This window comes from Pipistrellus hanaki (genome assembly GCF_964339955.1).
Source record: "Pipistrellus hanaki genome assembly, chromosome: 3".
Lineage (NCBI taxonomy): Eukaryota > Metazoa > Chordata > Mammalia > Chiroptera > Vespertilionidae > Pipistrellus > Pipistrellus hanaki.
Genome location: NC_140505.1, coordinates 189,214,731 through 189,240,291, shown reverse-complemented (window position 1 = coordinate 189,240,291; position 25,561 = coordinate 189,214,731). Strand labels below are relative to the sequence as shown.

The 25,561-nt window shown below is 69.0% G+C and overlaps 1 protein-coding gene across 3 annotated transcripts in view; it reads left to right on the top strand.

Annotated features, from left to right (window-relative positions):
• The window catches only part of PLXNB2 (plexin B2), a 30,423-nt gene extending 5,538 nt beyond the window's left edge, over positions 1-24,885 (top strand). Inside the window, exons 2-39 of one of the 3 annotated variants that reach the window (XM_084879667.1) lie at positions 5,785-5,837; positions 9,771-10,857; positions 11,129-11,311; positions 11,469-11,597; positions 12,627-12,727; positions 12,827-12,953; positions 13,426-13,576; positions 14,309-14,423; positions 14,843-14,951; positions 15,023-15,133; positions 15,550-15,642; positions 15,831-15,912; positions 16,244-16,404; positions 16,510-16,658; positions 16,828-16,936; positions 17,098-17,234; positions 17,368-17,538; positions 17,979-18,108; positions 18,238-18,465; positions 18,576-18,752; positions 18,855-18,994; positions 19,171-19,271; positions 19,388-19,617; positions 19,704-19,885; positions 20,200-20,266; positions 20,381-20,527; positions 20,874-20,951; positions 21,144-21,222; positions 21,472-21,572; positions 21,667-21,751; positions 22,057-22,211; positions 22,313-22,473; positions 22,585-22,732; positions 23,343-23,407; positions 23,526-23,601; positions 23,881-23,955; positions 24,047-24,185; positions 24,356-24,885. In XM_084879667.1, the coding sequence (XP_084735793.1) occupies positions 9,784-10,857; positions 11,129-11,311; positions 11,469-11,597; positions 12,627-12,727; positions 12,827-12,953; positions 13,426-13,576; positions 14,309-14,423; positions 14,843-14,951; positions 15,023-15,133; positions 15,550-15,642; positions 15,831-15,912; positions 16,244-16,404; positions 16,510-16,658; positions 16,828-16,936; positions 17,098-17,234; positions 17,368-17,538; positions 17,979-18,108; positions 18,238-18,465; positions 18,576-18,752; positions 18,855-18,994; positions 19,171-19,271; positions 19,388-19,617; positions 19,704-19,885; positions 20,200-20,266; positions 20,381-20,527; positions 20,874-20,951; positions 21,144-21,222; positions 21,472-21,572; positions 21,667-21,751; positions 22,057-22,211; positions 22,313-22,473; positions 22,585-22,732; positions 23,343-23,407; positions 23,526-23,601; positions 23,881-23,955; positions 24,047-24,151 (5,532 nt within the window). In that variant the 5' untranslated portion in view covers positions 5,785-5,837; positions 9,771-9,783 and the 3' untranslated portion in view covers positions 24,152-24,185; positions 24,356-24,885. Of the gene's footprint in view, positions 1-5,784; positions 5,838-6,953; positions 7,008-9,770; positions 10,858-11,128; positions 11,312-11,468; positions 11,598-12,626; positions 12,728-12,826; positions 12,954-13,425; positions 13,577-14,308; positions 14,424-14,842; positions 14,952-15,022; positions 15,134-15,549; positions 15,643-15,830; positions 15,913-16,243; positions 16,405-16,509; positions 16,659-16,827; positions 16,937-17,097; positions 17,235-17,367; positions 17,539-17,978; positions 18,109-18,237; positions 18,466-18,575; positions 18,753-18,854; positions 18,995-19,170; positions 19,272-19,387; positions 19,618-19,703; positions 19,886-20,199; positions 20,267-20,380; positions 20,528-20,873; positions 20,952-21,143; positions 21,223-21,471; positions 21,573-21,666; positions 21,752-22,056; positions 22,212-22,312; positions 22,474-22,584; positions 22,733-23,342; positions 23,408-23,525; positions 23,602-23,880; positions 23,956-24,046 lie in introns of those variants that run through there. The other 2 variants (XM_084879668.1, XM_084879669.1) reach the window with 2 other exon arrangements.
• Positions 24,886-25,561: the final 676 nt, after the last annotated feature.

Genomic DNA, 25,561 nt, shown 5'->3' with positions numbered 1-25,561 from the left:
CAGGGGAGATAAACTGGGCACTTAGAGGAGTGTGTGTGTTTGTGGGGTGGGTGCCAGCGGTTAGGGAGGCAGACACCGGAGATCTGTGCTTGTCACTGAGCCCCAATATCCAGAGGCTTGCCCCGCCTCTCCCAGCTGGGATTGGGTAAGCGCTCGGCCACGCAGGAGCCCCTGTGGTTGACCAGCTGTCTGGACGGCTTCTTCCCCATCCGTGGCTGGAGGCCTCTCTGTGCTGTGGCCGCCCGGCCGTGGCCGCCCCGGCCCCAGCCGGCCCCAGCCGGCCCCAGCCCACGTCTGGTACCTCTGACCTCTCTCCCCTCTTCCGGTCCCTCGCTCTCTGACAACACCAGCCCCCGGGGAGGTCAGCTCAGGAGAGCGACCTTCCTTTCCACGTTCTTTTTTTTAACGTATATTTTCATTGATGTCCGAGAGGAAGGGAGAGGGAGAGAGAAACTTCAATGACCAGAGAGATTCATGGACCGGCTGCCTCCTGCACGCCCCCTTCTGGGGATGATGCCTGCCACCCCGCGTGTGCCCTTGACAGGGAATCGAACTCTGACCTCCTGGTTCCTGGATGGACAACCGACCCCTGAGCCAGCGGGCCAGCCGGCGGGCGGGGGTTTTCCTAAGCCAGTCGCCACACGTTAGGCGGGGTGGAGGCAGGGCACGGCCGATGGCCTGCGGCTCGGGGTCCGTCTGGGTCGCCTGCCCCCCTCCAGCACGGAGGCTGCAGTTGTGGGGAGTGGGGTGGGACAGAGACCCCGGCTCCGCCTGAGGGCAGGAGGACGGACATCCTGGTGACCAGACATCCTGGTGCCCTGACCTCCCGAGGACCTGACCTCGGCCTCAGAGGGGCCAGAAGGGCCCGGATCCCGTCTGGGAGGTCCCTGGGCCCGGAGGCTGTGCGATGGGCGCGATCCCCTCCGCTGTGGTCTGGGGCCTGTGACCTTCCCACTCCGCCCACCTGGGTGACCTTCCCTCCCTCCGCCCACCTGGGTGACCTTCCCCCGCCGCCCACCCGGGTGACCTTCCCTCCCTCCGCCCACCTGGGTGACCCTCCCCCCGCCCACCTGGGTAACCTTCCCCCGCCCACCTGGGTGACCCTCCCCCCGCCCACCTGGGTGACCTTCCCCCGCCCACCTGGGTGACCCTCCCCCCGCCCACCTGGGTGACCTCCCCCCGCCGCCCACCTGGGTGACCTTCCCTCCCCCCGCCCACCTGGGTGACCTTCCCTCCCCCCGCCCACCTGGGTGGCCTCCTGCGGGGGAGGACGCAGAGCCCTCCCATCCCTGCGGTCCGGCGGCAGGAGGCGGCGGAGCCCCGGGGCGGAGGGCTAACACCCTCCCCGGGAGGGTCGGGGGAGGCTCCGGTGGCGCTGACGCAGGCCCGGCCTCGCCGCGCCCCGCCCGCCGCCGGCCCAGGTGCCGGGACCTTGGCTCCCTCCCGCCTTCCCTCCGGTGAGTCAGGGCGCGGCCCCACCTCCGGTCCTGGGTCGGGAGGCTGGCGGGCCAAAGTGCGGGCTGGCGGCGCGGAGGGGCCTGGCCGGGGTCGAACCCGGGACCGGAGGCCGCGGCCGGTGAGCGCGAGGCGGGTCCAGGGCGCGACCCAGGTGAGCGCGGGCCGGGCCTGCGCCCACGCGGCCGCCGTCCTGCCGGGCCTGGCGCTCGGGATGGCGGTCGCGGGCGCCCAGTCTCCCCTCGGAGCGGCGCCCCGATGCCGCCGCGGCCCCGGTGGCTCCCCGGGGAGGCCGGTGGCGCCGGCGCGCTCCGCCCGGGCCGCTGGGGAGGGCGCAGGCCGGGCCTCGGGGGCGCGGGGGGCGGGGGGGGGGGGCCTGGCTCCCGGCGTGAACTTTGACCCGCCCCCCAGCACCAGCACCCCCCCTCGCGCCCGTTTGGAAAGCTGCCCGGCCCGGGTGCGGGCGCTGCCGGTTTGTCTGCTGATCTGCTGTGCGCGGCGGCTAATTGCAGATTTGCATTTGCGTCCCCAGGCCGCCAGCTGCCGGGGGAGGCGGGGGCGGGGAGGGGCGCCCCGCCTTCTCTGGGGCCCTGGGGGCAGGGAGGGGGAGGTGCCTGCAGCCACTCGCCTGGGGGTGCCCTCTGTGCCACCCACCTGCAGGCCCAGGTGCCCTCCACCGCGCTGGGACCCCCCCCCCCCCCGCCCAACACACACACACACAGGCCCGGCCTGGGCCTGGGCCCCCACCTGGTGAGCCTTCACCTGTCGCCCAGGCCCTGCCCCCCTCAGTCCTGGGTGTGTCTGCTGGACCCTCCCTCATGGCTGCTTTCCGCTGTTTTGATTTTCTTGGTTAATCATCACCTGAGACTATGTTTCCTTTGGTTTGTTAGAGAGGGTGGAGGAGAGAGGGGAAGACAAATATCATGTGAGAGAAACACAACATGGGCTGCCTCCTGCAGGCATCCTGACCAGGGCCGGGCCGGGGAGGAACCTGCCACCGAGGTGCATGCCCTTGACTGGAATTGAACCTGGGACCCTTCGGTCCACAGGCCGACACTCTATCTACTGAGCCACACAGGCCGGGGCTCTGTTGTTTTGATTTTAAGAAACTGCTCCGACAGTGTTCACCCGAAAACAGTGGAAAGAGCCCCTGACTGTCCCCCCATGGTCTGCAGTGAGGACTCTGCCCTCCCTCCTCGGGCTGCTCCTGGGTACCTCCCCGGTGGACGGGGCAGCACCACCTGTGCCAGAGGCCTGGGTGAGAGGCGATGGAGCCGGGAGGGGGCTCGTGCTGAGCCCACGGGTCTGCCGAGTGGAGGAGAGGCCTCGACTGCCTGGCATTGCTGTCCCCTGGTGCTCTGGCTGGGCCGGGGGGACACACGGCCGTGTGTGAGGCTTGGGGGCCAGCTGCAGGGGCACAGGTGCTCTTGGCTCTGTCCACCCTGTCACCCCCTCCTGGGTCTGTTGGGCTCAGACCCACACGTGTCCCCCTGGCCAGATCCTGCCTTCATCTGTGAAGACCATCGACACCAGCCGATAAGGGAGGATCTGCAGGGTCGGTCAGCATGGTGCTCCGGGGTTCCGGGGGATGGGTAGGAGTTTTCCAGGGGGCGTTCAGCGAAAGCAGAGATGTGGTGACGTCATGGGTACAGCCTCCACTGCAGGCACAGCCATAGGATTCCCACTCACGGGCTCGCTCACACCGCAGGGCAGCTCACTGAGGTCCGTGCCATTACCAGCCCCGTGTTACACGTGGGGAAACTGAGGCACGGCGTCGCTTTGTCAGCAGCCCAGGAACACAGGTAGAAAATGACAGCCCAGTCAGAGCTCCGTGGTTGAGTGTCGGACTTAAGGACTTCGATTCCCTGTCAGGGCACAGGCCTGGGGTGGGGGCTGGATCCCCAGTGGGGGGCGTGCAGGAGGCAGCTGGCCAGTGGTTTTCTCTGATTGTGGATGTTTCTATCTCTCCCTCTACTTTTCCCTCTAAAATCAATGAAAGTGCTTTTTTTTTTTAAAGAAAGTGACAGCTGGGGTTTGAACCCCGTGGTCTGGCTGTTGGAGGCCCCTGTGTGCTGGGCGGCGAGGGGCAGCTGTGGCCTCGGGCTCTGGGCACTCAGGGAGTCTCTTCTGAGGGGCCCTTTTGAGAGCTGGGCAAGAAGGCTGGCTCTTGGGGTGAATGGAGGTGGTGGGAGGAGCGGGGCCGGCAGGGGTGCTTGCGAGCAGAGGCGCTGTGAGTTCGGAAAGGCCCTGGGACTTGGTGCTGAGGAGGGAGAGGGTCCGTTCTGTTGGGAGGGGACCCAGGGGCCGCCTCTGGGGGCATCTGAGACGGCGGCCCAGCTGGTCAGGCCCTGGGGGTGGCTGTGTGTGGGAGGGGAGGGCCGGGGCCGCCGCAGCCTGCCGTGGGGTCCAGGTCGGGGCTGGAGGAGGCTGAGAGCAGGCATGGGCACATGGAGGCGCCGTGTGGGCTGTGCCCCGAGGTGGCCTCCACCTGCTCCTCAGAGCTGGGAGCCAGGCTGGTCCTCGCCTCCTCCTGAGGCTCCGGTGCTGGCACCTGTGGTTTGACCCCCGAGCCGGAGGCAGGACCTTCGCTGCCTCCACAAAGGCTGCCTCAGCCCCTCTCCTGGGTCCCTCCTGGGTCCCGCCGTCCAGGGTCAGCGTTTCCCACCAGCCAGGGGCCGAGGACCCGAAGGGAAGTGCCGCTGCCCTCTGCCCGCCTCCTGCCTCCTTGTCCCTCTGGACCCCCTTGTCCCCGCCGGGTCCAGGCCTGGTCCTGCTCGGAGTGTGGGTGAGGGTGACCCCGCTGGGCGGTGGGCAGCATAGGGCCGGTGGAGCAGGAGGTTAGGGGGGAGTGGGGAGGGGTGGGCTGACCCCGGTGGAGGAGTAGTGGGGGCACCACGCAGGGCTCAGTGGCCGAGCCTGGGTGTGGGGGGTTGGGGTAAGCCGGGAGGGATTGAGGAGGGGGGAGTCCCTGAGGCTGAGGGGAGCTGGAGGGAATGGGGAGGTTTAATCCAGTAATGCTATCTCCTGCACACCCCCTACCGGGGATGTGCCCGCATCCAAGGCACATGCCCTTGACTGGAATCGAACCTGGGACCCTTCTGTCCACAGGCCGACGCTCTATCTACTGAGCCACACCGGTTAGGGTCCAAGAAAATATTTTTATTGATTGTTAGGGAGAGGAAGGGAGGGAGAGAAACGTTTATGTGAGAAAAACATCTATTGGTTGCCTCCTGTGTGAGCCCCAACCGGGAATCGAACCCATGCCCTTTTTGGTGCAAGGGGCAGCGCTGCAGCAGCCTGAGCCACCGGGCCGGGGCCGGGGCTGAAGGAATATGTTATAAAATGTCTCACAAATGCAGTTCCTTTGCTGCCCCGCCCCCCGCCCTGCCCCGGGGCTCCACCACGTTTGCAATTTGGCTGAAGCTCAGCAGTGAAACGCCTGTGTGCCCACAGGGACGCCTGGGGAGGTCCCAGAGTCCCGAGCCGCAGCCGCCTGGGCTCCCCGGGGTCGCACGGGCCCCCCGGTGGTCCCTGTGGGTCCCAGGGGCTCTCGCTGGAGGTGGTGGCCAGCTTCTCGCCGTCATGGCCATCTGGGTCCCGGAGCGGATACAATAGCCTCGCTGAGCGCTACAGTGTAACACGCTCTCCTGGGGCTTCTCTGAATGAACCCTTCGGTCCCTGCAAACCCCAGAGGGGCTCGGGAGGGCGGTCTCCGTTTCACAGGCGGGAAACGAGGCCCAGAGAAGTTCAGTCCTTTGCCCACAGTCACACAGCTCGTGAGCAGAACTGCAGGGGTCAGGGGCATGCAAGTTTTTTAAAAGCAATTTTTATTTTGTTATTTAAGCCTATTATTCGAACCCTATTGTGTCCACCCGAGGATATTCCCTGTTGGTTTTTTATTTGTTTGTTTGTTTTGAGAGGAAGGGAGAGAAAAACATTGGTTGCCTCCCATGCACACCCCACCGGGAATCGAACCTGCAACCTTCCTGTGTGGGGGACAGATGCTCCAACCAGCTGAGCCACCTGTAGACTTGTAAGGAGAAAACTGGTTCTTTCCCCACTTCTTTTTTTTTTGCCTTTTTTTTTTGAGCAGAGGAAAGAGGAGAGTATCAGGCTTGTATTTTGAAAGGACCACATGTGTGCCCCCCCAACGGGGTGCAGGGCTAAGGGCACGGAGCGGGGGAAGGAGATCTGGGGTCTCCTGCTCAGGATGGCAGAGGCCGCCGGTGGGGTCCCCTGGACGGCTCCCCACCCCCAGAGGCGGAGCTGAGGGGACAGGCGGACCCGGGCCGGGCCTGTGGTGAGACCACTCTCCCCTTTGCTTCCTAGAGAACCTGGATGCCAGCCGGGAGCAGAGCCTGAGCGGGACGGCTGGAGCCTGGGTGAGTGGGGCAGCAGGGAGGCCAGCGGTGCCGCCCGCCGGCTGGTGCGGCCCTGGTCCTGCCGGGGCCTGTGGGTGCACGCCTGCTCACGCGTCTGCCGGCGGGGACCACGGCCAGGTCCCGCTCCGAGCCGGGTTTTGCTTGGTGTGTGTGTGGGGGGGCTGCGGGGAGACTGGCAGGGTGTGTGCGTTGGAGCCTGAGTGTGGGCTTGTGGGAAGGGGCGGCTGTCCAGACCCTCCCCGGCCGGCGGCAGGGGCGGGAGCGGGCGTCACTTCTGGGAAGCGCACCTCCGGGCGCCGGCCAGGACTCCGGCCAGGAAAGCCGGCTGGTGCCGCGAGGAAATCCCCGCGGCCCGCTTCCCGGGCTGGGCGAGCACGGCCGCTTCCCGGTAGGCAGGGGCAGCGGGGGTCTGGGCCACCTTCAAAACAGGAAGCGCCGTTCCAGGAACTCCGAGGCAGGAAGCCTGCCGGCCGTGCCTGGCACTTCCTGCGCCAGCCTGCCGTCTGTCCGCCCTCCCGGCGGGCTCCGGTCAGGTGGGCCACCTCTCCCGGGGCCTGCCAGGCGGGTCACCTGAGGCTGTTTGTGCAGGACGTGCCGGAGCGGCTACCTGTGGAGGTGACCAGCCCCTCCCGCCAGCCTGCCTGGCTGGGCTCGGCCGGGCTCGCCCTCCTGCCCGAAACCCACACCACACGGGCCCTGGGGCAGGGAGCCTGCGCGCCGAGGGGGGGCGAGGGGGCAGTGCTTGGCGGCTGAGCCAGGTCCTTGACCACAGGAGGCACTCCCTGAGCACAGGCTGGCCAGCCCAGGCCAGGTTGGGGGGGCCGGGGGGGCGTGGAGGGACAGGCGGGGCCCTCGCCCTGCGGGAGCCTGGGGGACGCGGTCAGGTGGACATTAACCACAGGAAGCCCGCAGCACTCTCTTCACGCTCCGTGACCACAGGTGTGAGCTGGCGGTTGAGGGAGGGGTCAGGGTCGGAGCTGAGAGCTGTTTCAGAAGGGGGGGGCGTCCCACAGCCCCGGCTCCGCCCCGCCCCCGCCCCCCCTCCACCGCTGAGTTCCCTCCCAGGCGGGTAACATTCCATTCATTCCCGGCTCAGCCAGCAGCCAGGCAGGCAGTGTAGCGCCGCAGCTGGGGCTCTCTGGGGCTCTCGGCGGCCCTCAGCTCTCTGGGGTGAGTGGGGCCGGGCAGGGAGGGCCAGTGAGGCTTGAGGCCAAGGGGCTGGGTCAGCGCTCGGTGCAGAGTGGACTTTGGACGCAGGGGTGGGGATGCCAGGTCCTTTCCTTCCCGGAGGCCCCACAGGAGGGACTCCTGGCTGCTGCCCGGGACTTGGGGCCACTCCTGGTGGTACACCCACATCTGGGGGTCTCCCCAGCCTACTCCTCCGCCCCCTGGACAGGCAGCCGAGCCTAGAGAGAGTCTGTGTGGTGGGGCCCCCTCCCCCCAGGGCCGGCCGGCCGGCCTGCTACGCGGTCCATGGGGCTTGTGGAGTCGTCCTCACTCTGACCAGAGCCCCCTCCTTCCCCTCCCCCGGCTCCTCCTCTCACGGCCTCCGCTGGGCCCTGCCCCTCTCCCCGCCCAGCCTCCTGCCCCCAGGTCCCTGCTGGGTCCTCTTCCTCCAACACCCTGCCCTGGGCACCTCTCCTCTTCCCGGGCCCTCAGGGCACAGCGTGTGTGTGTGGGGGGGGGGGGCGGCTCTGGGCAGAGGCAGGAGCTGCCTGGCCGAGGGGCTTCCTCACGCCCAAGCAAGAAGGAAGCTGGTGGCACGTGAGCCCACGGGTCCCAGTGAGCACAGCTTTGCTCACCCAGGGAACCCTCTCCCTGCCCCTGCCCGCTTCTCGGAGCAGGCGGCGTGGGCCAGTGCAGGCGGCGTGGGCCAGTGCAGGCGGCGTGGGCCAGTGCAGGCGGCGTGGGCCAGTGCAGGCAGCGTGGGCCAGTGCACGGGGAGAGGGGCTGGAACTGCAGTTACTGCTCGGGGAGTACGCGTCTGGGGGGGCGATGCTGTCTGAGGCGGCTGCCGAGGGGTGCCAGCTCCTCCGGAAGGGCCGGGCCGGCGGCCGGTGGGGGCCGGGGAGGCGGGGCCAGGGTCACTCAGGCGCTGGCATGGGCAGGGCTGCGAGGGTGTCGCGTCCGGCACAGGAGCCGTCGGGGAAGATGGCAGCCAGCCCGGGATGGGGCTCGGGCGGAACCAGGAAGGGCAGTCTGGTGGCAGTGGGAGCTGGTGTGGGGTTCTGACCAGCACAGGGTGGTCCCGAGGGTGAGGGCACGGGCCGCCCCGCGGCGGCAGGGGCCGGAAGCCCGCTGCACTGGGGAGAGAACCGAGGGTGGGTGCTCTCCAAGGACCACTCCTGGGCCTTGACCGCCCTCCGCCTGGGGCCTGGAGCCAGCCTCAGCGGTTCCTCCCTCGCACCCGGGCAGGCGTGTGGACCGCGTACATGCAGGCCGTGTGCTCTGATAGACCCCTGCCCGCGGACGCGGACACGGCCCGCCCCAGCCCCGGGGGTGCCCCCTCGGACTCCGGTCTCCCAGCGCAGCTTGGGGCGGGGGCCAGGAGGCAGGCCCGGCTTTGCTGGTGGCTCTGGGCACAGAAGAGCCTGAGCCCAGCTCCCCCTCGGCGGCTGCCTCGGCTTCCCGGCTTCCCGTCAGGCAGCGCCGTGTGCCATGAGGAGTGGCCCGCCCGTGGTCTCTCTTCTCTAAGTTTTCCGTGTTTTTAGCCGTGGCCGTGGCTGTCTGGTTGGAGCGTCTTCCCGGGCACCAAAGGGCTGTGGGTTCCATTCTGGTCAGAGCACATGCCTGGGTTGTGGGTTCGATGCCCAGTCGATGTTGCCCTCTCTCTCCCTGTCCCCTTCCTCTTTCTCTAAAAATCAATCTATCAAAACGTATCCTTGGGTGAGGATTTTTTTTTTTAATTAATTTTTTTATTGTTTTTGTTGTTGTTTGTGGGCTTTTTTTGTTTGTTTGTTTGTTTGGTTTTTGTTTTTTTTAGAGAGAGAGAGGAAGGGAGAGAGGAACATCATCTATCGGTGACTCCTGCAAGCCTCCTACTGGAAATCAAGCCCATAACCCAGGAATCGAACCATGACTTTCTGGTTCAGTGGTCGGCAAACTGCGGCTCTCGAGCCACATGCGGCTCTTTGGCCCCTTGAGTGTGGCTCTTCCACAAAATACCACGGCCTGGGGGAGTCTATTTTGAAGAAGTGGCGTTCGAAGAAGTTTAAAAAATTTGGCTCTCCAAAGAAATTCCAGTCGTTGTGCTGTTGCTATTTGGCTCTGTGGACCAATGAGTTTGCCGACCGCTGCCCTGGTTCATAGGTCGACGCTCAGTCACTGAGCGTCGGCCGGGCTGGTCCACCTGTTTGCATGCCGGGCTGTTGGTCAGCCTGGCCCTCTGCTAGGGCTTGGGCTCTGGGGACAGTGCCCCTCCGGCACCCGGACCTCCCGGGTCACAGGGCGAGGGCTGGGCCTGCTCCGGGCCTGGAGGCTTCCCGAGAAGCTGCTCTGTGGCTGGGAGGCGGGCCTGCAGGAGGCGGAGGCCAGGGCGGGGACCTGGGGCGGCCACCGCCAGGCCCGCCTGTGCTGCCGAGGTGGCCAGGCCCCGTCACCGGTTAGACTGCTGGGCACCCGGCGTGCCCAGGCTGGGCAGGGAGCTCCTTGGAGGTGAGAGTGGGCGTGTCTGCTGCACGGAAGGTGGGGAAAGGCTCGGCACTCGGGCACAGGGGCAACCATGCCCCTCCCCGGGCTGCGTCCTGATCACTCAGTCAGGGTCCGGCAAGGAGGGGGTCTGGGCGACCTTTGCAGGGGACTTCCTGCGCATGGACAGGTCCTCCCGAGGGGGGACGCCCCCTACGGGGCTCAAGCCTGCGTCCCAGGCATGTGCCCCGACCGGTCAGGGCCTGGACCCTCCGGGGCCGCCCTGACCCTCCTCTCTTCCCGCAGGGGCCGGGGGGCGATGGCTCTGCCGCTCTGGGCCCTGACCCTCCTGGGCCTGCTGGGCGCGGGCTCGGGCCTGCGGCCCCGGAAGCTGGACTTCTTCCAGAGCAAGACGGAGCTGAACCACCTGGTGGTGGATGAGGCGTCGGGCACGGTGTACGTGGGCGCGGTGAACGCGCTCTACCAGCTGAGCGCCGACCTGCAGCTGCAGCAGAAGGCGGACACGGGCCCGAGGCTGGACAACAAGAAGTGCACGCCGCCCATCGAGATCAGCCAGTGCCACGAGGCCGTGCTCACCGACAACGTGAACCAGCTGCTGCTGCTGGACCCGCCGGGCGGGCGCCTGGTGGAGTGCGGCAGCCTCTTCAAGGGCATCTGCGCCCTGCGCGCCCTCAGCAACGTCTCCACGCGGCTCTTCTACGAGGACAGCAGCGGCGAGCGGTCCTTCGTGGCCAGCAACGACGAGGGCGTGGCCACCGTGGGGCTGGTGAGCGCCACGGCCCCCGGCGGCGGGCCGCGCATGCTGTTCGTGGGCAAGGGCAACGGCCTGTACGACAACGGCGTCATCGTGAGCACGCGGCTGCTGGACCGCGCCGGCGGCCGGGACGCCTTCGAGGCCTACACCGACCACGCCACCTACAAGGCCGGCTACCTGGCCCCCAACACGCAGGAGTTCGTGGCCGCCTTCGAGGACGGCCTGTACGTCTTCTTCGTCTTCAACCAGCAGGACAAGCACCCGCCCCGCAGCCGCACGCTGCTGGCCCGCATGTGCAAGCACGACCCCTACTACTACTCCTACCTGGAGATGGGCCTGCAGTGCCTGGACCCCGCCGACCCGGCCGCCCCCTTCGGCGCCTGCCTGGCCGCGGCCGCCGCCCCGGGCGCCGCCACCCGCAAGGTCCTCTACGCCGTCTTCGCCCGGGAGGACCGGGGCGGCGGGGGGCCCCGGGCCGGCCTCTGCCTGTTCTCTCTGGACGAGATCAACGACCAGATGCTGGCCATCCGCAACGCCTGCTACACGAGCCCGAAGAAGGACCCCCCCGACTTCTACAAGCCCTTCCACGGCGAGATCCACTGCGGCGGCCTCAGCCAGGTGCGCGGCCCCGCGGGGTCCCCCACGCGGGGAACTGCCGTGTGCTGGCTGCTCGGGAGGGCCCCGTGAGCGTGCACGCGTGTGCGGTGTCTCTGTGGCCTGGGGGGCAGGTGTGCCCACACAGGTGTGGTGGCACCGTCCAGCCGTGAGCTGGTCCTCGTTCTCGGGACGTGGCGGGGCCACAGAGTGCTGGGAGGGGCCCCCGTGGGGAGAGGCCTCCCGGGCGGGTCGCGGGTGTGGGCCCGCCGTTGACGCCGTGGGCGGTCCGCAGGGCGACGGCAAGGACTTCGAGTGCGGCTCGGAGCACCTGCCCTACCCCCTGGGCAGCCGCAAGGGGCTCAACGCCACGGCCGTGCTGCAGCGTGGAGGCCTGAACCTGACCGCCGTGACCGTGGCCACCGAGGACGGCCACACCATCGCCTTCCTGGGCACCTCGGACGGCCAGGTCCTCAAGGTGAAGCCGCGGGCAGGGGCAGGATGGAGTGGGACGGGCTGGGGCTGGGGCAGGGGGTGGGACAGGGGCAGGGGCAGGGTGGGACAGGGGCAGGCTGGGCTGGAGGGCTGTCTCCGAGGGAACAGCACCCTCACGCCCCTGCCTGCCGCACACACAGGTGTACCTGGCCCCCGACGGCAGCTCCGTGGAGTACGGCTCCATCCTGGTGGAGATCAACAAGAGGATCAAGAAGGACCTGGTGCTGTCCGCCGACCAGGCCAGTTTGTACGCCATGACCCAGGACAAGGTAGGCCTGCGGAGGCCCCGGGGAGGGCCCGGTGGCCGGTCCGCTGTCCCAGGCCCCGAGGGTGCCCACGTGGACCGGGAGGGGCAGCCCTCCCCCCTCGGGCTCCTGGCAGTCTGTCCCACCCAGCACCTCCCCTGTCTGCAGCTCTGCTCCCCATGTCCTGCCTCGGACCCCTGCTGAAGGGAGGGCTGGGCTGCTCTGAGGGGGCTCCTCCAGGGTGGACGGGCATGAAAGGGGGGGAGAGCCCCTCGAGCCGGCCTCTGGAGCCCTGGGCCTGGGCACCCAAGGGCCTCCCCCAGGGAGTCAGCGAAGGGGCCTGGGCTGGCACCGGGAAGGCCAGACCCTGGACACCATGGTCTCCTGGGACCACGCCCCGTGGGTCCTGGGCAGGTGCAGCCACAGGGCCGGGGCCCCACAGGCCCCGTGCACCTCTCCGCTGCCTGGAGCGTGTTGCCATGCCTTGAGTTGGCATCTGAGACTTTTTAAAAATACATATTTTTATTGACTTCAGAGAGAAAGGGAGAGGGAAATGAAAAATCAATGATGAGATTCATTAATTGGCTGCCTCCTGTATGCCCCCGTACTGGGGATTGAGCCCGCAACCCAAGCATGTGCCCTTGACTGGAATCGAACCCGGGACCCTTCAGTCTGTAGGCGACACTCTATTCACTGAGCCAAACCAGCCAGGGCTAAATGTATTTTTATTGGTTTCAGAGAGGAAGGGAGAGGGAGAGAGAGAAACATCAATGATGAGAATCACTGATCAGCTGCCTCCTGCACGCCCCCTAATGGGGATGGAGCCTGCAATGCGGGCCTGTGCCTTGACTGGGAATCGAACCACGGTTCGATTCCCAGTCAAGGCACAGGCCTGGTTCACAGGTCAATGCTCAGCCACTGAGCCAGGCCAGCCAGGTGGCACCTGAGTGCTAAGGCTCAGAGTTACAGGTGGGACCCAGCTGGTGGCCCCAGGAACGGGGTCCGAGGGGGTCCCGGTGGCCGCAGTCTTGCTCATGGCCCTGCCGCCCCCAGGCGTTCCGGCTTCCTGTGCAGGAGTGCGCGAGCTACCTCAACTGCAAGCAGTGCCTCGGCTCCCGGGACCCCTACTGCGGCTGGTGCATCGTCAAGGGGCGGTGAGTCCCGGGGCCGGGGTCTCGGCTCCCCCTGGAGGCCGGGCGGCAGTCCCGCCTGTGCGGAAAGGTGCCAGGGCTGAGGCTGCCCCTTCTCTGCAGATGCACCAGGAGGGCTGAGTGCCCACGGGCTGAGGAGAGTGGACACTGGCTCTGGAGCCACGAGGAGTCCTGTGTGACCATCACGGGGGCCCAGCCCCAGAACATGAGCCGGCGGGCTCAGGGGGCGGTGCGTGGCCGGCGGGTGGGACGTGGGGCTGGAGCCCCCACCCCCAGGGCTGGTCCCCACACCCCCAAGGCTGGTCCCCACACCCCCAGGGCTGGTCTCCCCACCCCCCAAGGCTGGTCCCCACACTCCCAAGGCTGGTCCCCACACCCCCAGGGCTGGTCTCCCCACCCCCAAGGCTGGTCCCCACACCCCCTAAGGCTGGTCTCCCCACCCCCAGGGCTGGTCTCCCCACCCCCAGGGCTGGTCTCCCCACCCCCAAGGCTGGTCTCCCCACCCCCAAGGCTGGTCCCCACACCCCCCAAGGCTGGTCTCCCCACCCCCAGGGCTGGGCCCCCCGCCCCCAGGGCTGGTCTCCCCACCCCCAAGGCTGGTTTCCACACCCCCAGGGCTGGTCCCCACACCCCCAGGGCTGGGCCCCCCGCCCCCAGAGCTGGCCAGAGGGGTCCATGTGAGCTGCATGGCCCCCCCCCAGGTGCAGCTGACGGTCAGCCCCCTCCCGGCGCTGGGCGAGGACAAGCTGCTGTGCCTCTTTGGCGACTCCCCGGCACACCCTGCCCGCGTGGAGGGCGACACCGTGGTGTGCAACTCCCCGAGCAGCATCCCTAGCACGCCGCCCGGCCAGGGTGAGGCCCGGGCCCTGGCCCTTCTCCCTCCGCTCCACACAGCCGGGACCTTCCTGGGACCAAACGGGGCGGGCGGAGGTGGAGGGAGGGGCGGGAGGGGCGGTGGCACCTGCCAGGATGCAGCAGGGCAGAGGCGCCCAGAGCCAGGCTGTGCCCCTGGCCCCTCCCTGCGCTGTTTGTCCGTCTCCCCACCACCCGGTGCCAGGCCCTGGGCTCTGGTGTCTGCAGACCCCCCACCCCCACCCCGGCCAGCTTCACGCGGGCGAGGCGTCCCCAGGGGCCAGCCGGGAAAGTGGGCCAGGCCAGGTGCCAAGCCTTTGTCCCTGAGCCGTCGGGGCCGTGGAGGGCAGCTCCCCGGCGCAGCTGGGACCACACGGTGACGTGCAGGGAGCTGGCGGGCGCTCTGCCCAGACACCCAGGAACCCGCAGGGACGGCGACCTGGCCCTAGGGAGCCCTGGGAGCCGACACCTGAGCCGAGATCTGAGAGCGGGTGCCGGCGTGCTGAGCCAGGGTGCACACCAGGGGCTCTCCCCACGGGGCAGTCTGTGCCCCATGGCCTGCTGGGAGCTATTGGGGGCTGTCTGCCCCATGGCCTGCTGGGAGCTGTGGCGCTGCCAGGACTCGGCGGGAAGAGGCCCAGGTCCAGGCTTTCCCGAGGCCACCTCTGCCGTGGCGGCAGTGCCCTGCGCTCTGCGGCCCCCACCTGACACCGACCCGTCCACCACCTGCAGACCACGTGGCTGTGGAGATCCAGCTCAAGTTCCAGCACAGCGATGTCTTCCTCACCTCCCACCAGTACCCCTTCTACGACTGCGGAGAGGCCATGAAGCTGGAGAAGAACCTGCCGTGAGTGTTCAGCCGGCCCGGCCCCGCCCCCGGCTCCTCCAGCCCCGCCCCCTGGCTCCTGGCTACTTCAGCCCCGCCCCTCTTCCAGCCCCGCCCCCGGCTCCTCCAGCCCCGCCCCCGGCTCCTGGCTACTTCAGGCCCCCCCCACCCGCCCCGCTCCTGGCTCCTCCAGCCCCGCCCCCCGGCTCCTCCAGCCAATCCCCGCTCCTGGCTACTTCAGCCCCCCCCCCCACCCGCTCCTCCAGCCCCGCCCAGCTCCTGGCTCCTCCAGCCCCGCCCCTCTTCCAGCCCCGCCCCCGGCTCCTTCAGCCCCGCCCCGGCCACAGCCCCGCCCCCGGCTCCTCCAGCTTGGCGCCCCCCCCCCGCCCCCCCCCCCTCCCCCCCCCGGTGGTGCCCTCACCCTCGCCAACCTCTCGCAGGTGCATCTCCTGTGCCAGCAACCGCTGGACCTGCCAGTGGGACATGCGCTACCACGAGTGCCGGGAGGCCTCGCCCAGTCCTGAGGAGGGCATCGTGCCCGCTCACATGGTGAGGGCCGTGGCCCTGTGGCGGTGGCTGCCCGTCCCAGGCACCAGGGCCTGACTGGCCTTCCTCTGCAGGAGGACAGCTGCCCCCAGTTCCTGGACCCCAGCCCGCTGGTCATCCCCATGAACTACGAGACAGACGTGACCTTCCAGGGCAACAACCTGGACACTCTGAAGATGGGGCCGGTGAGGCTGCCCTGGGCATGGCTGACGGGCAGAGAGCCTGTGCCCAGCGGCCCTGGCGGCTGGGTGTGCGTGGGGCTTGCTCAGAGCCATCCTGCTGGCGGGAAGGGGGACTGGGCTCCTGCAGGCCGCCCTGGCTCAGGGCCCCCACAGGAGGCAGCTGCTCAGGAAACAGTGTTGGGGACAGGCGGAGGCGGGGAGGTCTGGGGCGCTGACAACTCGGACGGAGAAAAGGAGGCAGGCCAGTCTGCCGAGGGGCTGGCGGAGGGCAGGGCGATTGGCTCAGGCTTGGACCAGGGGGCGGGGTCCAGGAGTGGCCGGGGGTCAGCTGGGATGGGAGTACCAAAGCTGGCCCAGAGGGTAGGCACAGAGAGCCGCGGGGCGGGGCGGGGCGGGGGTCCTGACGGTGTGTCCCGCAGGTCTCCTCCCTGCACGTGGGCAGTGACCTCCCCAAGTTCGAGGTGCAGGTGAACACGCGGGACCCCGGAACCTTCCACTTTCAGACCCCGAAGGTACAGCTCCCAGGGTGGGCCTGTTGGGCCAGGCGGCACGCTCACCCGTGTCCCCGAGACCCCGGCCCCTCCACTGCTGCCCCCCTGCTAAGAGGGGACCCCATGGGCCTCTGTGGGCACAGTGATCGCCCTCTAGGGCGGGGGGCGGGGGCGGTCAGAGTGCAGTGTGTCCTTGCGTGTCCCTCCAGCTGTCCCATGATGAGAACGAAACGCTGCCCCTGCACCTGTACGTCAAGTCCTACGGCAAATACATTGACAGCAAGCTCCAAGGTGGGCGGGGCCTGGCGGGGAGCAGGGCGGGGTCTGGTGGGCGGCAGTGCTGGGTCCGTGCCGGCCTGGGGCTGGGTGGAGGGGTGGGGCTGGGGCAAGGCAGGCCTGGGGCTGGGTGGGGGGTGGGGCTGGGGACGGGGTGGGGCAGGGCAGGCCTGGGAGTCTGGTGGGCAGCAGGGCTGGGACTCAACAGGATTGGGGTGGGGCCGGGCAGGCAGGTCCTGGGGGTCTGGTGGGCGGCAGGGCTGGGGCCGGGCAGGGTTGGGTGGGGCAGGGCAGGCCTGGGCCGGGTGGGGGTGGCCCCGCTGACGGCCGGCTGCTCCCTCCGCAGTGACCCTCTATAACTGCTCCTTCGGCCGCAGCGACTGCAGCCTGTGCCTGGCCGCCGACCCCGCCTACCGGTGCGTGTGGTGCGGCGGGCAGGGCCGGTGCGTGTACGAGGCTCTGTGCGGCAACGCCACCTCCGAGTGCCCGCCGCCCGTCATCACCGCGGTGAGCCTGGGGAGAGGGCCCCGCGGGGGTGGGGGGGGCGGCCTGAGCCCGGCCCGGCGCATCGCCCGCGGCCCAGGCCGTGGGTCAGCCACTCGCCCGTTGCAGATCCAGCCGCAGACGGGCCCCCTGGGCGGCGGCATCCGCGTCACCATCCTCGGGTCCAACTTGGGGGTCAAGGCGGACGACGTGAAGAGCGTGGCCGTGGCCGGCCGGAACTGCGCCTTCGAGCCGGAGCGGTACTCCGTGTCCACCCGGTGAGTGGCCAGCCGGCCCCGTGGGCCAGGTCAGCCCGCTCCTGGGGGCCGGGGCAGATGGAGAACAGGGCCCGGGGGCTGTGGGGGCCCCGGACTCCCCATCAGACGTTCCGTCAGGCAGGGTCGGGGGTCAGGGCCTGAGTGACCCCACCCTGCCCGCTGCCCCCAGGATCGTGTGTGCCATCAAGGCCACGGAGGCGCCCCTCACAGGGGGCGTGGAGGTGGACATCAACGGGAAGCTCGGCCACTCGCCGCCCCACGTCCAGTTCACCTACCAGGTGAGTGCCGGGCCCCCGACCGGGTGGGGCGGGCGGGGGCGGGCCCGGCCTCCGCTGCGGACTCCTGGTGGTTGGGGGCTGTGCCCCTTCACCTGTGCGTCAAGTTCGGGGGGGGGCTGCCACTCGGCCCCCACCCCAAAGCACCCTTCTCCCTCCTCCAGGAGCCCCAGCCCCTCAGCGTGGAGCCGAGGGAGGGGCCGCAGGCGGGCGGCACCACACTGACCATCAACGGCACCCACCTGGACACGGGCTCGAAGGAGGATGTGCACGTCACCATCGGGGGCGTCCCGTGCAACGTGTGCGTGTCACCGGCGGGCCTGCCCGGGTCCCGGGGGCGGGGCGGTGTGCTGGCCGGGACCCTGCGTGTCCGGGAGGGAGCGCTGCCGAGCTGGTCTCGGGGTGGGGGTGACACCAGCCGCCTTCCCCTCCAGGACGCGGTTTGGGGCGCAGCTCCAGTGTGTCACGGGCCCCCAGGCGGCCCCGGGGCAGCTGCCCCTGGAGGTCTTCTACGGGGGCTCCCCAGTGCCCAGCTCCGGCATCGCCTTCGCCTACCGCGAGAACCCCGTGCTGCGCGCCTTCGAGCCCCTGCGGAGCTTTGCCAGGTGTGGCCTCTGCCCTGCCCTCCGCCCGCCAGGCCCCGTGCCACCCACCCCCTGCTATTCCCAAGTGCCCTGTGCCCACGGCCTGGTGTGGATGTGAGGGGAGGGGGGGGGCTGGGCAGGAGGAAGCTTCCATAAAAACCCTGCTGCACCCCAAGACCCACTTCCTCCTGGGAATCCTGACAGGGAGCCCCATAGCCCCGGCCCAGAGACGCCCGAGGAGGGCAGGGCTCACAGTCACAGGCCCTGAGCACCCCGCATCCTGCGGCAGGCCCGGGCTCAGGGGGACCTGCGTGTGCCCCCAAAACCAGTTTGGGGCCATGGGTTTCGGCCCCTCCCTCCCAGCAAGGGGGTGGGGGCACGGCTTCGCGGGGCACCTGCTCTGGAGCTGGCTGGGCACCTCCCTGCCCAGTTGTACCCACTCAGGCACCCCCCACCCCCAGTGGCGGCCGCAGCATCAACGTGACGGGGCAGGGCTTCAGCCTGATCCAGAACTTCTCCATGGTGGTCATCGCCGAGCCCCTGCAGTCCTGGCGGCGCCGGCGGGAGGCCGGGCCCCTGCAGCCCCACACGGTCAGTCCGCTGCCGGGGGCCGGGGCTCTGAGCCGACGCCCGGGGCTTGGAGCCGACGCCGGACCTGGGGGCCGGCCGGGGCGGGGAGGGGCCTGTGCTGTGGCCTGACCCGCAGCCCTCGGCCTGCAGATCGTGGGTACCGAGTACACGCGCCACAACGACTCCAGGGTGGTGTTCCTGTCGCCGGCCGTGCCCGAGGACCCCGAGGCCTACAACCTCACGGTGCTGGTGCAGATGGACGGGCACCGCGTCCTGCTCAGGACCGAGGCCGGCGCCTTCGAGTACGTGCCCGACCCCACCTTCCAGAACTTCACGGGCGGTGTCAAGAAGCAGGTCAACAAGCTCATCCACGCCCAGGTGAGGCGGCCGGGATCCGGGGAGCTGGTGGGCGGGCGTTTCCGGCCTGGGCGGGGCCGGTCCAGGTGCCCCCAGTCCCTCCTGGTCATGTGACCCTGCCCCGCCCCCAGGGCACCAACCTGAACAAGGCGATGACGCTGCACGAGGCCGAGGCCTTCGTGGGCGCCGAGCGCTGCGTCATGAAGACGCTGACGGAGACGGACCTGTACTGCGAGCCCCCCGAGGTGCAGCCCCCCCCCAAGCGGCGGCAGAAGCGAGACACGACGCTCAACCTGCCCGAGTTCATTGTACGTGCGGGCGGGGCGGCGGGGGGGATGCCAGGCCGCGCCGGTGGAGCTGGGCCCCCTCTCGGCCACGCCTGTGCGCGCTGAGGCCTCCCCTCCGCGCAGGTGAAGTTCGGCTCCCGGGAGTGGGTGCTGGGCCGCGTGGAGTACGACAGCCGTGTGAGCGAGGTGCCGCTCAGCCTCATCCTGCCGCTGATCATGGTGCCCATGGTGGCCGTCATCGCCCTGTCTGTCTACTGCTACTGGTGAGCCCGCCCGCCTTCGGCCCGGCCCCGCCCCCGCATATGGGCCCCGCCCACTGCCCCGCCCGTAGCCCTGGCTCCGCCCACAGCCCTGGGCCCGCCCCACCACCTTCTGGCCACACCCACTGCCCGGCCCGCAGCGGCCAGGCCGGGTCACAGCAGCGCCCCCTCGTGCGCAGGAGGAAGAGCCAGCAGGCGGAGCGCGAGTACGAGAAGATCCGGTCGCAGCTGGAGGGCCTGGAGGAGAGCGTGCGGGACCGCTGCAAGAAGGAGTTCACCGGTGCGCGCGGGCGGGCGGCGGGAGGGCGCCCTCGCGGGGGGTCGGGCGGCGGGAGGGCGCTCTCAGGGGGGCCGGGCCGGGCCGGGCGGGGTGTCACGGCGGCGCTGTCCCCCCAGACCTGATGATCGAGATGGAGGACCAGACGAACGACGTGCACGAGGCGGGCATCCCGGTGCTGGACTACAAGACGTACACGGACCGCGTCTTCTTCCTGCCCTCCAAGGACGGCGACAAGGACGTGATGATCACCGGCAAGCTGGACATCCCCGAGGCGCGGCGGCCGGTGGTGGAGCAGGCGCTGTACCAGTTCTCCAACCTGCTCAACAGCAAGTCCTTCCTCATCAACGTGAGCGGCGGGGCGGGGTGGCGGGAGAGGGGGCCGGGCAGGGCCTGGGCCGCCGCAGGCGCTGACCCCCGCCCGCCCGCCCCCAGTTCATCCACACCCTGGAGAACCAGCGTGAGTTCTCGGCCCGCGCCAAGGTGTACTTCGCGTCGCTGCTGACAGTGGCGCTGCACGGGAAGCTGGAGTACTACACCGACATCATGCGCACGCTCTTCCTGGAGCTCATGGAGCAGTACGTGGTGGCCAAGAACCCCAAGCTGATGCTGCGCAGGTGCGTGCGGCGGGCAGGGAGGCAGGGAGGCGGGGGGCGGGCACCTGGTTTGCTGGGGGGGGCAGCTAGCGCGAAGAGCAGGGAGGGTGGGCAGGGGTGGCATCCTGGCAGCCGTTGCTCTCCCCTCAGAATCACCCACTAGGACGGGGTGACATGCCACACACACACACACACACCCCCCAAGGGGCCGGGCACTGGCTCACTGCAGGCTGGACCTGGGCATCCTGGCGGGAGGCGGGCCCGGGTGCCTGGAGAGCCAGCCAGGCTGGCAGGCACTGCGAGGCCCTGGGTGCCAGGCCTGTCTGCACCCCCAGGTCAGAGACGGTGGTGGAGAGGATGCTGTCCAACTGGATGTCCATCTGCCTGTACCAGTACCTCAAGGTGGGCCCCCCGGCGGGGGGTGCAGGGGGGTAGGGGGTGGGGGAGCAGGGGGTGCTGCTCCCCACTCCCTCGCCCTGTGGCCCCTCGGGGGAGCTGACCGCCGCGTTGCTGCAGGACAGCGCCGGCGAGCCACTGTACAAGCTCTTCAAGGCCATCAAGCACCAGGTGGAGAAGGGCCCGGTGGATGCTGTGCAGAAGAAGGCCAAGTACACGCTCAACGACACGGGGCTGCTGGGGGACGACGTGGAGTACGCGCCGCTGGTGAGCCGGGCCCGCCCCTCCCGGGCCCCGCCCCTCCGGGACCATGCCCTCCCTGGCCACGCCCCTTTAGGCCACGCCCCTCCCTGGCCACCTCCCTGCGCTGGGGAGACCCCCAGGTGCCACGGCCCAGGCCTGCTGTCGGCATGTGGGCCCACAGGCTTGAGCACCCGAGGGAGTGAGCTGTGCGTGCGCCCTGCCCCCTGAGCTGGGAGGGACGGGGGCCGCTGTTCGTCCCTCTGCTCCGTCTGCAGGGGAGGCGAGGCTCTGGCCGCCGGCTGGGTGCCGTGGGGACTCCCACCCGCCCACTGGCCCTTCACCCCGTCCCCCTCCCTCCCCGCCCCCGCAGACGGTGAGCGTGATCGTCCAGGACGAAGGGCTGGACGCCATCCCCGTCAAGGTGCTCAACTGCGACACCATCTCCCAGGTCAGTGGGCGGCCGACTGCAGCTCTCAGGCCACATGCGGCTCTTCGGCCCCTCGAGTGGGGCTCTTCCGCGGGCGCACGTCCGGGGCGATGGGAGCTTCGTGGCCGTGCGCAGAAGGCGGTTTCCGGCTCTCAAAAGAAATTCCAGTCGTTGTCCTGTTGACGTTTGTCTCTGTTGACTACACTGTCCCAGGTCAAGGAGAAGATCATCGACCAGGTGTACCGCACACAGCCGTGCTCCCGCTGGCCCAAGGCGGACAGCGTGGTCCTGGGTGAGCTCTCTGCCCGGACACACACAGACACACACAGACACACACACACACAGACACACACACAGACACACACACACACAGACACACACACAGACACACACACACACAGACACACACAGAGACACACACATACACATACACACACAGACACACACACACACACACACACACACACACACACACACGGCGAGGGCGCCCGTAGGGCGGGTGGTCTGTGCTGGGTCCCGGAGCTGCCGTGTCCCTCTGCAGAGTGGCGCCCTGGGTCCACGGCCCAGATCCTGTCTGACCTGGACCTGACCTCCCAGCGGGACGGCCGGTGGAAGCGCGTCAACACGCTCATGCACTACAACGTGAGTCCGGCGCGCGGGGGAGGGGGGGGGCGCCCTCCTGCACGCGGGGGGCCGGGGCCGGGGGCGGGGCCGCCCTCACGAGCCTGTTCCCCAGGTCCGGGATGGAGCCACGCTCATCCTGTCCAAGGTGGGCGTCTCCCAGCAGCCGGAGGACAACCAGCAGGACCTGCCCGGCGAGCGTGAGTGCCTGCCTCGTGCTGTTTGGTTTGGTTTCGACTGATTTCAGACAAGAAGGGAGAGGGAGAAAGAGAAATGGAAACATTGGTGATGAGAGAGAACCATGGATCGGCTGCCTTCTGCACGCCCCCTACTGGGGATGGAGCCCACAACCCGGGTCTGTGCCCTGACCAGCAATCGAACTGTGACCTCCTGGTACCTAGGTCGATGCTCAGTCCCTGAGCCACGAGGGCTGGTGTGGTTCTGGCCCCTGAAGGGGGACCCTCTGGGGCTGCGAGCCCAGCGTGATACCTGGCCCTCCCCGCAGGCCACGCCCTCCTGGAGGACGAGAACCGCGTGTGGCACCTGGTGCGGCCCACGGACGAGGTGGAGGAGGGCAAGAGCAAGCGCGGCAGCATGAAGGAGAAGGAGCGCACCAAGGCCATCACCGAGATCTACCTGACCCGCCTGCTGTCCGTGAAGGTGGGCGCGGGCGGGCGGGCGGGCGGGCGAGCAGCCGGCAGGCCGGGGCACCAGGCGGCAGGCCGGACGCTGAGTCTGAGTCCCCTCCCCTCCCCCCGCAGGGCACGCTGCAGCAGTTCGTGGACAACTTCTTCCAGAGCGTGCTGGCGCCCGGCCTGGCCGTGCCGCCCGCCGTCAAGTACTTCTTCGACTTCCTGGACGAGCAGGCGGAGAAGCACGACATCAAGGACGAGGACACCATCCACATCTGGAAGACCAACAGGTGGGGCCCGTGCGTCCCTCCCCGGGCGCCCACCCGTCCCGGTGCCCCGGCCCCCATCCCCCGTCCCCCGTCCCAGCCGCCCTCACCTCACCCGCCCTCGCTCCACCTCAGCCTGCCGCTCCGGTTCTGGGTGAACATCCTCAAGAACCCGCACTTCATCTTCGACGTGCACGTCCACGAGGTGGTGGACGCCTCGCTGTCCGTCATCGCCCAGACCTTCATGGACGCCTGCACGCGCACCGAGCACAAGCTGAGCCGGGTGAGCGTCCGGCGGCTCCCGGGCCCGGGGAGGGGGTCCGTGCTCACGGGGGAGGGGAGCCGTGGCCGAGCCGTCTGAGCCGCGTTTGTGGGTGTGCATTTGCACATTTGGAGCTGGGGTTCAGGAGAGAGGGGTGCAAGTTAACGGGGTTGGGGGGGCAGGGCCAGAGCCCGGGAGGTCCCCTGGTGATGGGCTTCTTAAAAATATATGTTTTCATTGATTTCATAGAAGAGAGGAGAGGGAGAGGGAGATAGAAACATCAGTGATGAGAAAGAATCACTGATTGGCTGCCTCCTGCACGCCCCCTACTGGGCACCTAGCCTGCAACCCAGGCATGTGCTCTTCCCTGGAATTGAACCCTGGACCCTTTAGTCCACAGGCCAGCGCTCTATCCACTGATCCAAACGAGCCAGGGCCTGATGGGCTTTGTGGTGGCTGGCACCCCATCCTCGCCCTCCTGCTGCCCCCCTTCCCATCCAGTGTCAGTGTGGTCCGGTCTGGCTGGGCGGGTCCGCCCCTCCTGAGCAGGGCCGGCCTGGCTCCATGGGGCCGAGGGCAGGGACCTGGCAGCCCACCGTGGCCTGGGCCTCACGTGGCTATGACCCCACAGGACTCGCCCAGCAACAAGCTGCTCTACGCCAAGGAGATCTCGACCTACAAGAAGATGGTGGAGGAGTGAGTGACCCCCCCCCCGCCCGCGGGGTCTCTTGGGGGAGGCGCCCCCTGGAGGGCAGCGTCGGGTCCAGCCTCCGGGACCCACCGTGCCCCCCTTCCCCACTGCCCTCTCCCACAGTTACTACAAGGGGATCAGACAGATGGTGCAGGTCAGCGACCAGGACATGAACACACACCTGGCGGAGATCTCCCGGGTAAGGGGCGCGGGGATGCACCGAGGACCCTCCAGGGGGTGGGGGGCAGCCGACTGCACTGCGGGGCAGTTTGTCATGCCCTCGGGAGGCGGGCCAGGTGGGCCGGCACCTGAGTGTGAGTGACCAGTGTATACACGCTCTGAGCCAGCCGTGTCGGCCACGGCCCTGCATGGGTGCGTCCGTGTGTGGCTGCCCCGTGTCTGGGGGCTGTGAGGCTGTGGCCCTGAGTCTGCCTGTGTCACACGCTCGCTCCCCTGGGTCACACGCCCCCTCTCCCAGGCGCACACGGACTCCCTGAACACCCTGGTGGCCCTGCACCAGCTCTACCAGTACACGCAGAAGTACTACGACGAGGTGGGTCCCGCCGCCCCGGCGAGGGAGGGGGAGGGGGAGGGGGCGCCCGGGCAGCCGGTCCCCGCTGGGCGCTGACCTGAGCCTCCCGCAGATCATCAATGCCCTGGAGGAGGACCCCGCCGCCCAGAAGATGCAGCTGGCCTACCGCCTGCAGCAGATCGCCGCCGCCCTCGAGAACAAGGTCACCGACCTCTGACCTCTGACCTCCGGCACCGCGTCCCGAGGCACAGGTGTGTGATGCCCAGTGCCGGCACTGGGCGGCCCCCGGGGAAGGCGGCCGGAGCAGGCGGTGGCGGGCCGCGGAGGACGAGCCTCCCGCCCCGGGATGAGGGCGTGTGGGCGCGGCGGGGACCCCACCTCCGCCTCGGCAGCCACTTAGCGTCTCTCTCCCGAGCAATAGTGCCTGGCGTCCCCAGCACCAGCCCTCCCGGAACACCAGCAGCGGGCGCTGTCTCCGCGTGGCGTCTCCTGAGCTATTCGCAAATGTGCCTTTCGCCCCCCGCCACCCCGCGTGGCCAGGGGCCGCCGGGCCTCGCCCCCTCCTCCCTGAGCACCAGCAGCCGCCCGGCGAGGGTCCGGCCTCTTGGGGGGCCTGAGTGCCTGCAGTCCCCGGGGCCTCGAGCCCAGACTGTGCGTCCCCCGGACGGGAGAGAGAAGCGGTACGATGCCTTCCTGACCTCGCCTGGCCCGCGCCCATGGGCTGACTCTGCGCCCCGGGCCTCACCTCCAAGGTCACGCCGGATGTCAGACGTCGAGGCCCCGCGGCCAGAGGGGACCCGGCAGAGGCGGTCCCGGCCTCGGCCTGTCAGACAGGCCGTCCTGGAGGCCCCGCCCGGTCTGGGGGGCCGGGAGGAGCGCGGCTAGGACACCCCCACCCCTTTTGTAAATCATGTTCGTTGTAAATCAAATACAGCCGTCTTTTTCACTCTGCTGGTCGGCTCCGTTCCTCCTGGGGCTGCAGGGCGGCTGCCCCTGCCCTCCGGCCGGCCCCGCCCCGGGCTGGGCCTGCTCACGGCCTCCCCCCTCCCCTAGGACCTCACCCTCCGGTGGGCCTGTTGGCCTCATGCCCCACCTCCCGGTTCCTCTGGGCCAGGCCCAGGGGGCGCGTGCAGAGGCTGCAGCTCACCCACCGCCACGGCTGCGCTCAGTCCTCCCTGAGGGGAGGATGGTCAGAGGCTGGGAGGTGAGGCTCTGCCGTGGAGCAGGCGGGGCACTCAGGCCTCGGTGATCCTGGAGCTGGTTATGGGTCCGGAGGGTGCAGGAGGCAGCCCACCAGGCAGGAAGTGTGGGCATTGGGCTGGCCAGGCAGCACTGGTGGCCACGGTGTTTCTCTGCCTCCCGTGGACGGAGCCACCAGGAGCCATGGGGGCGGGGCAGGTGGGGTGGCAGCCTGAGCTCTCAGGACCTGCGTCCTCCTTCCTGACTCGGGGGTACCTCCCAGGCATGGTCAACCCAGTGCCCATTTAGTAAGCTCCTGCTGTATGCAGACCCCACTGGACACGGGGGCGGCTCCTCTGCCCCCTGAACCGCCCAGAGTGACTCGCCGTAGCAGGGCCCACGGACCCTGTACCAGAGAGCACGCGGCGCCTGGCTGCTGCCGGGGGAG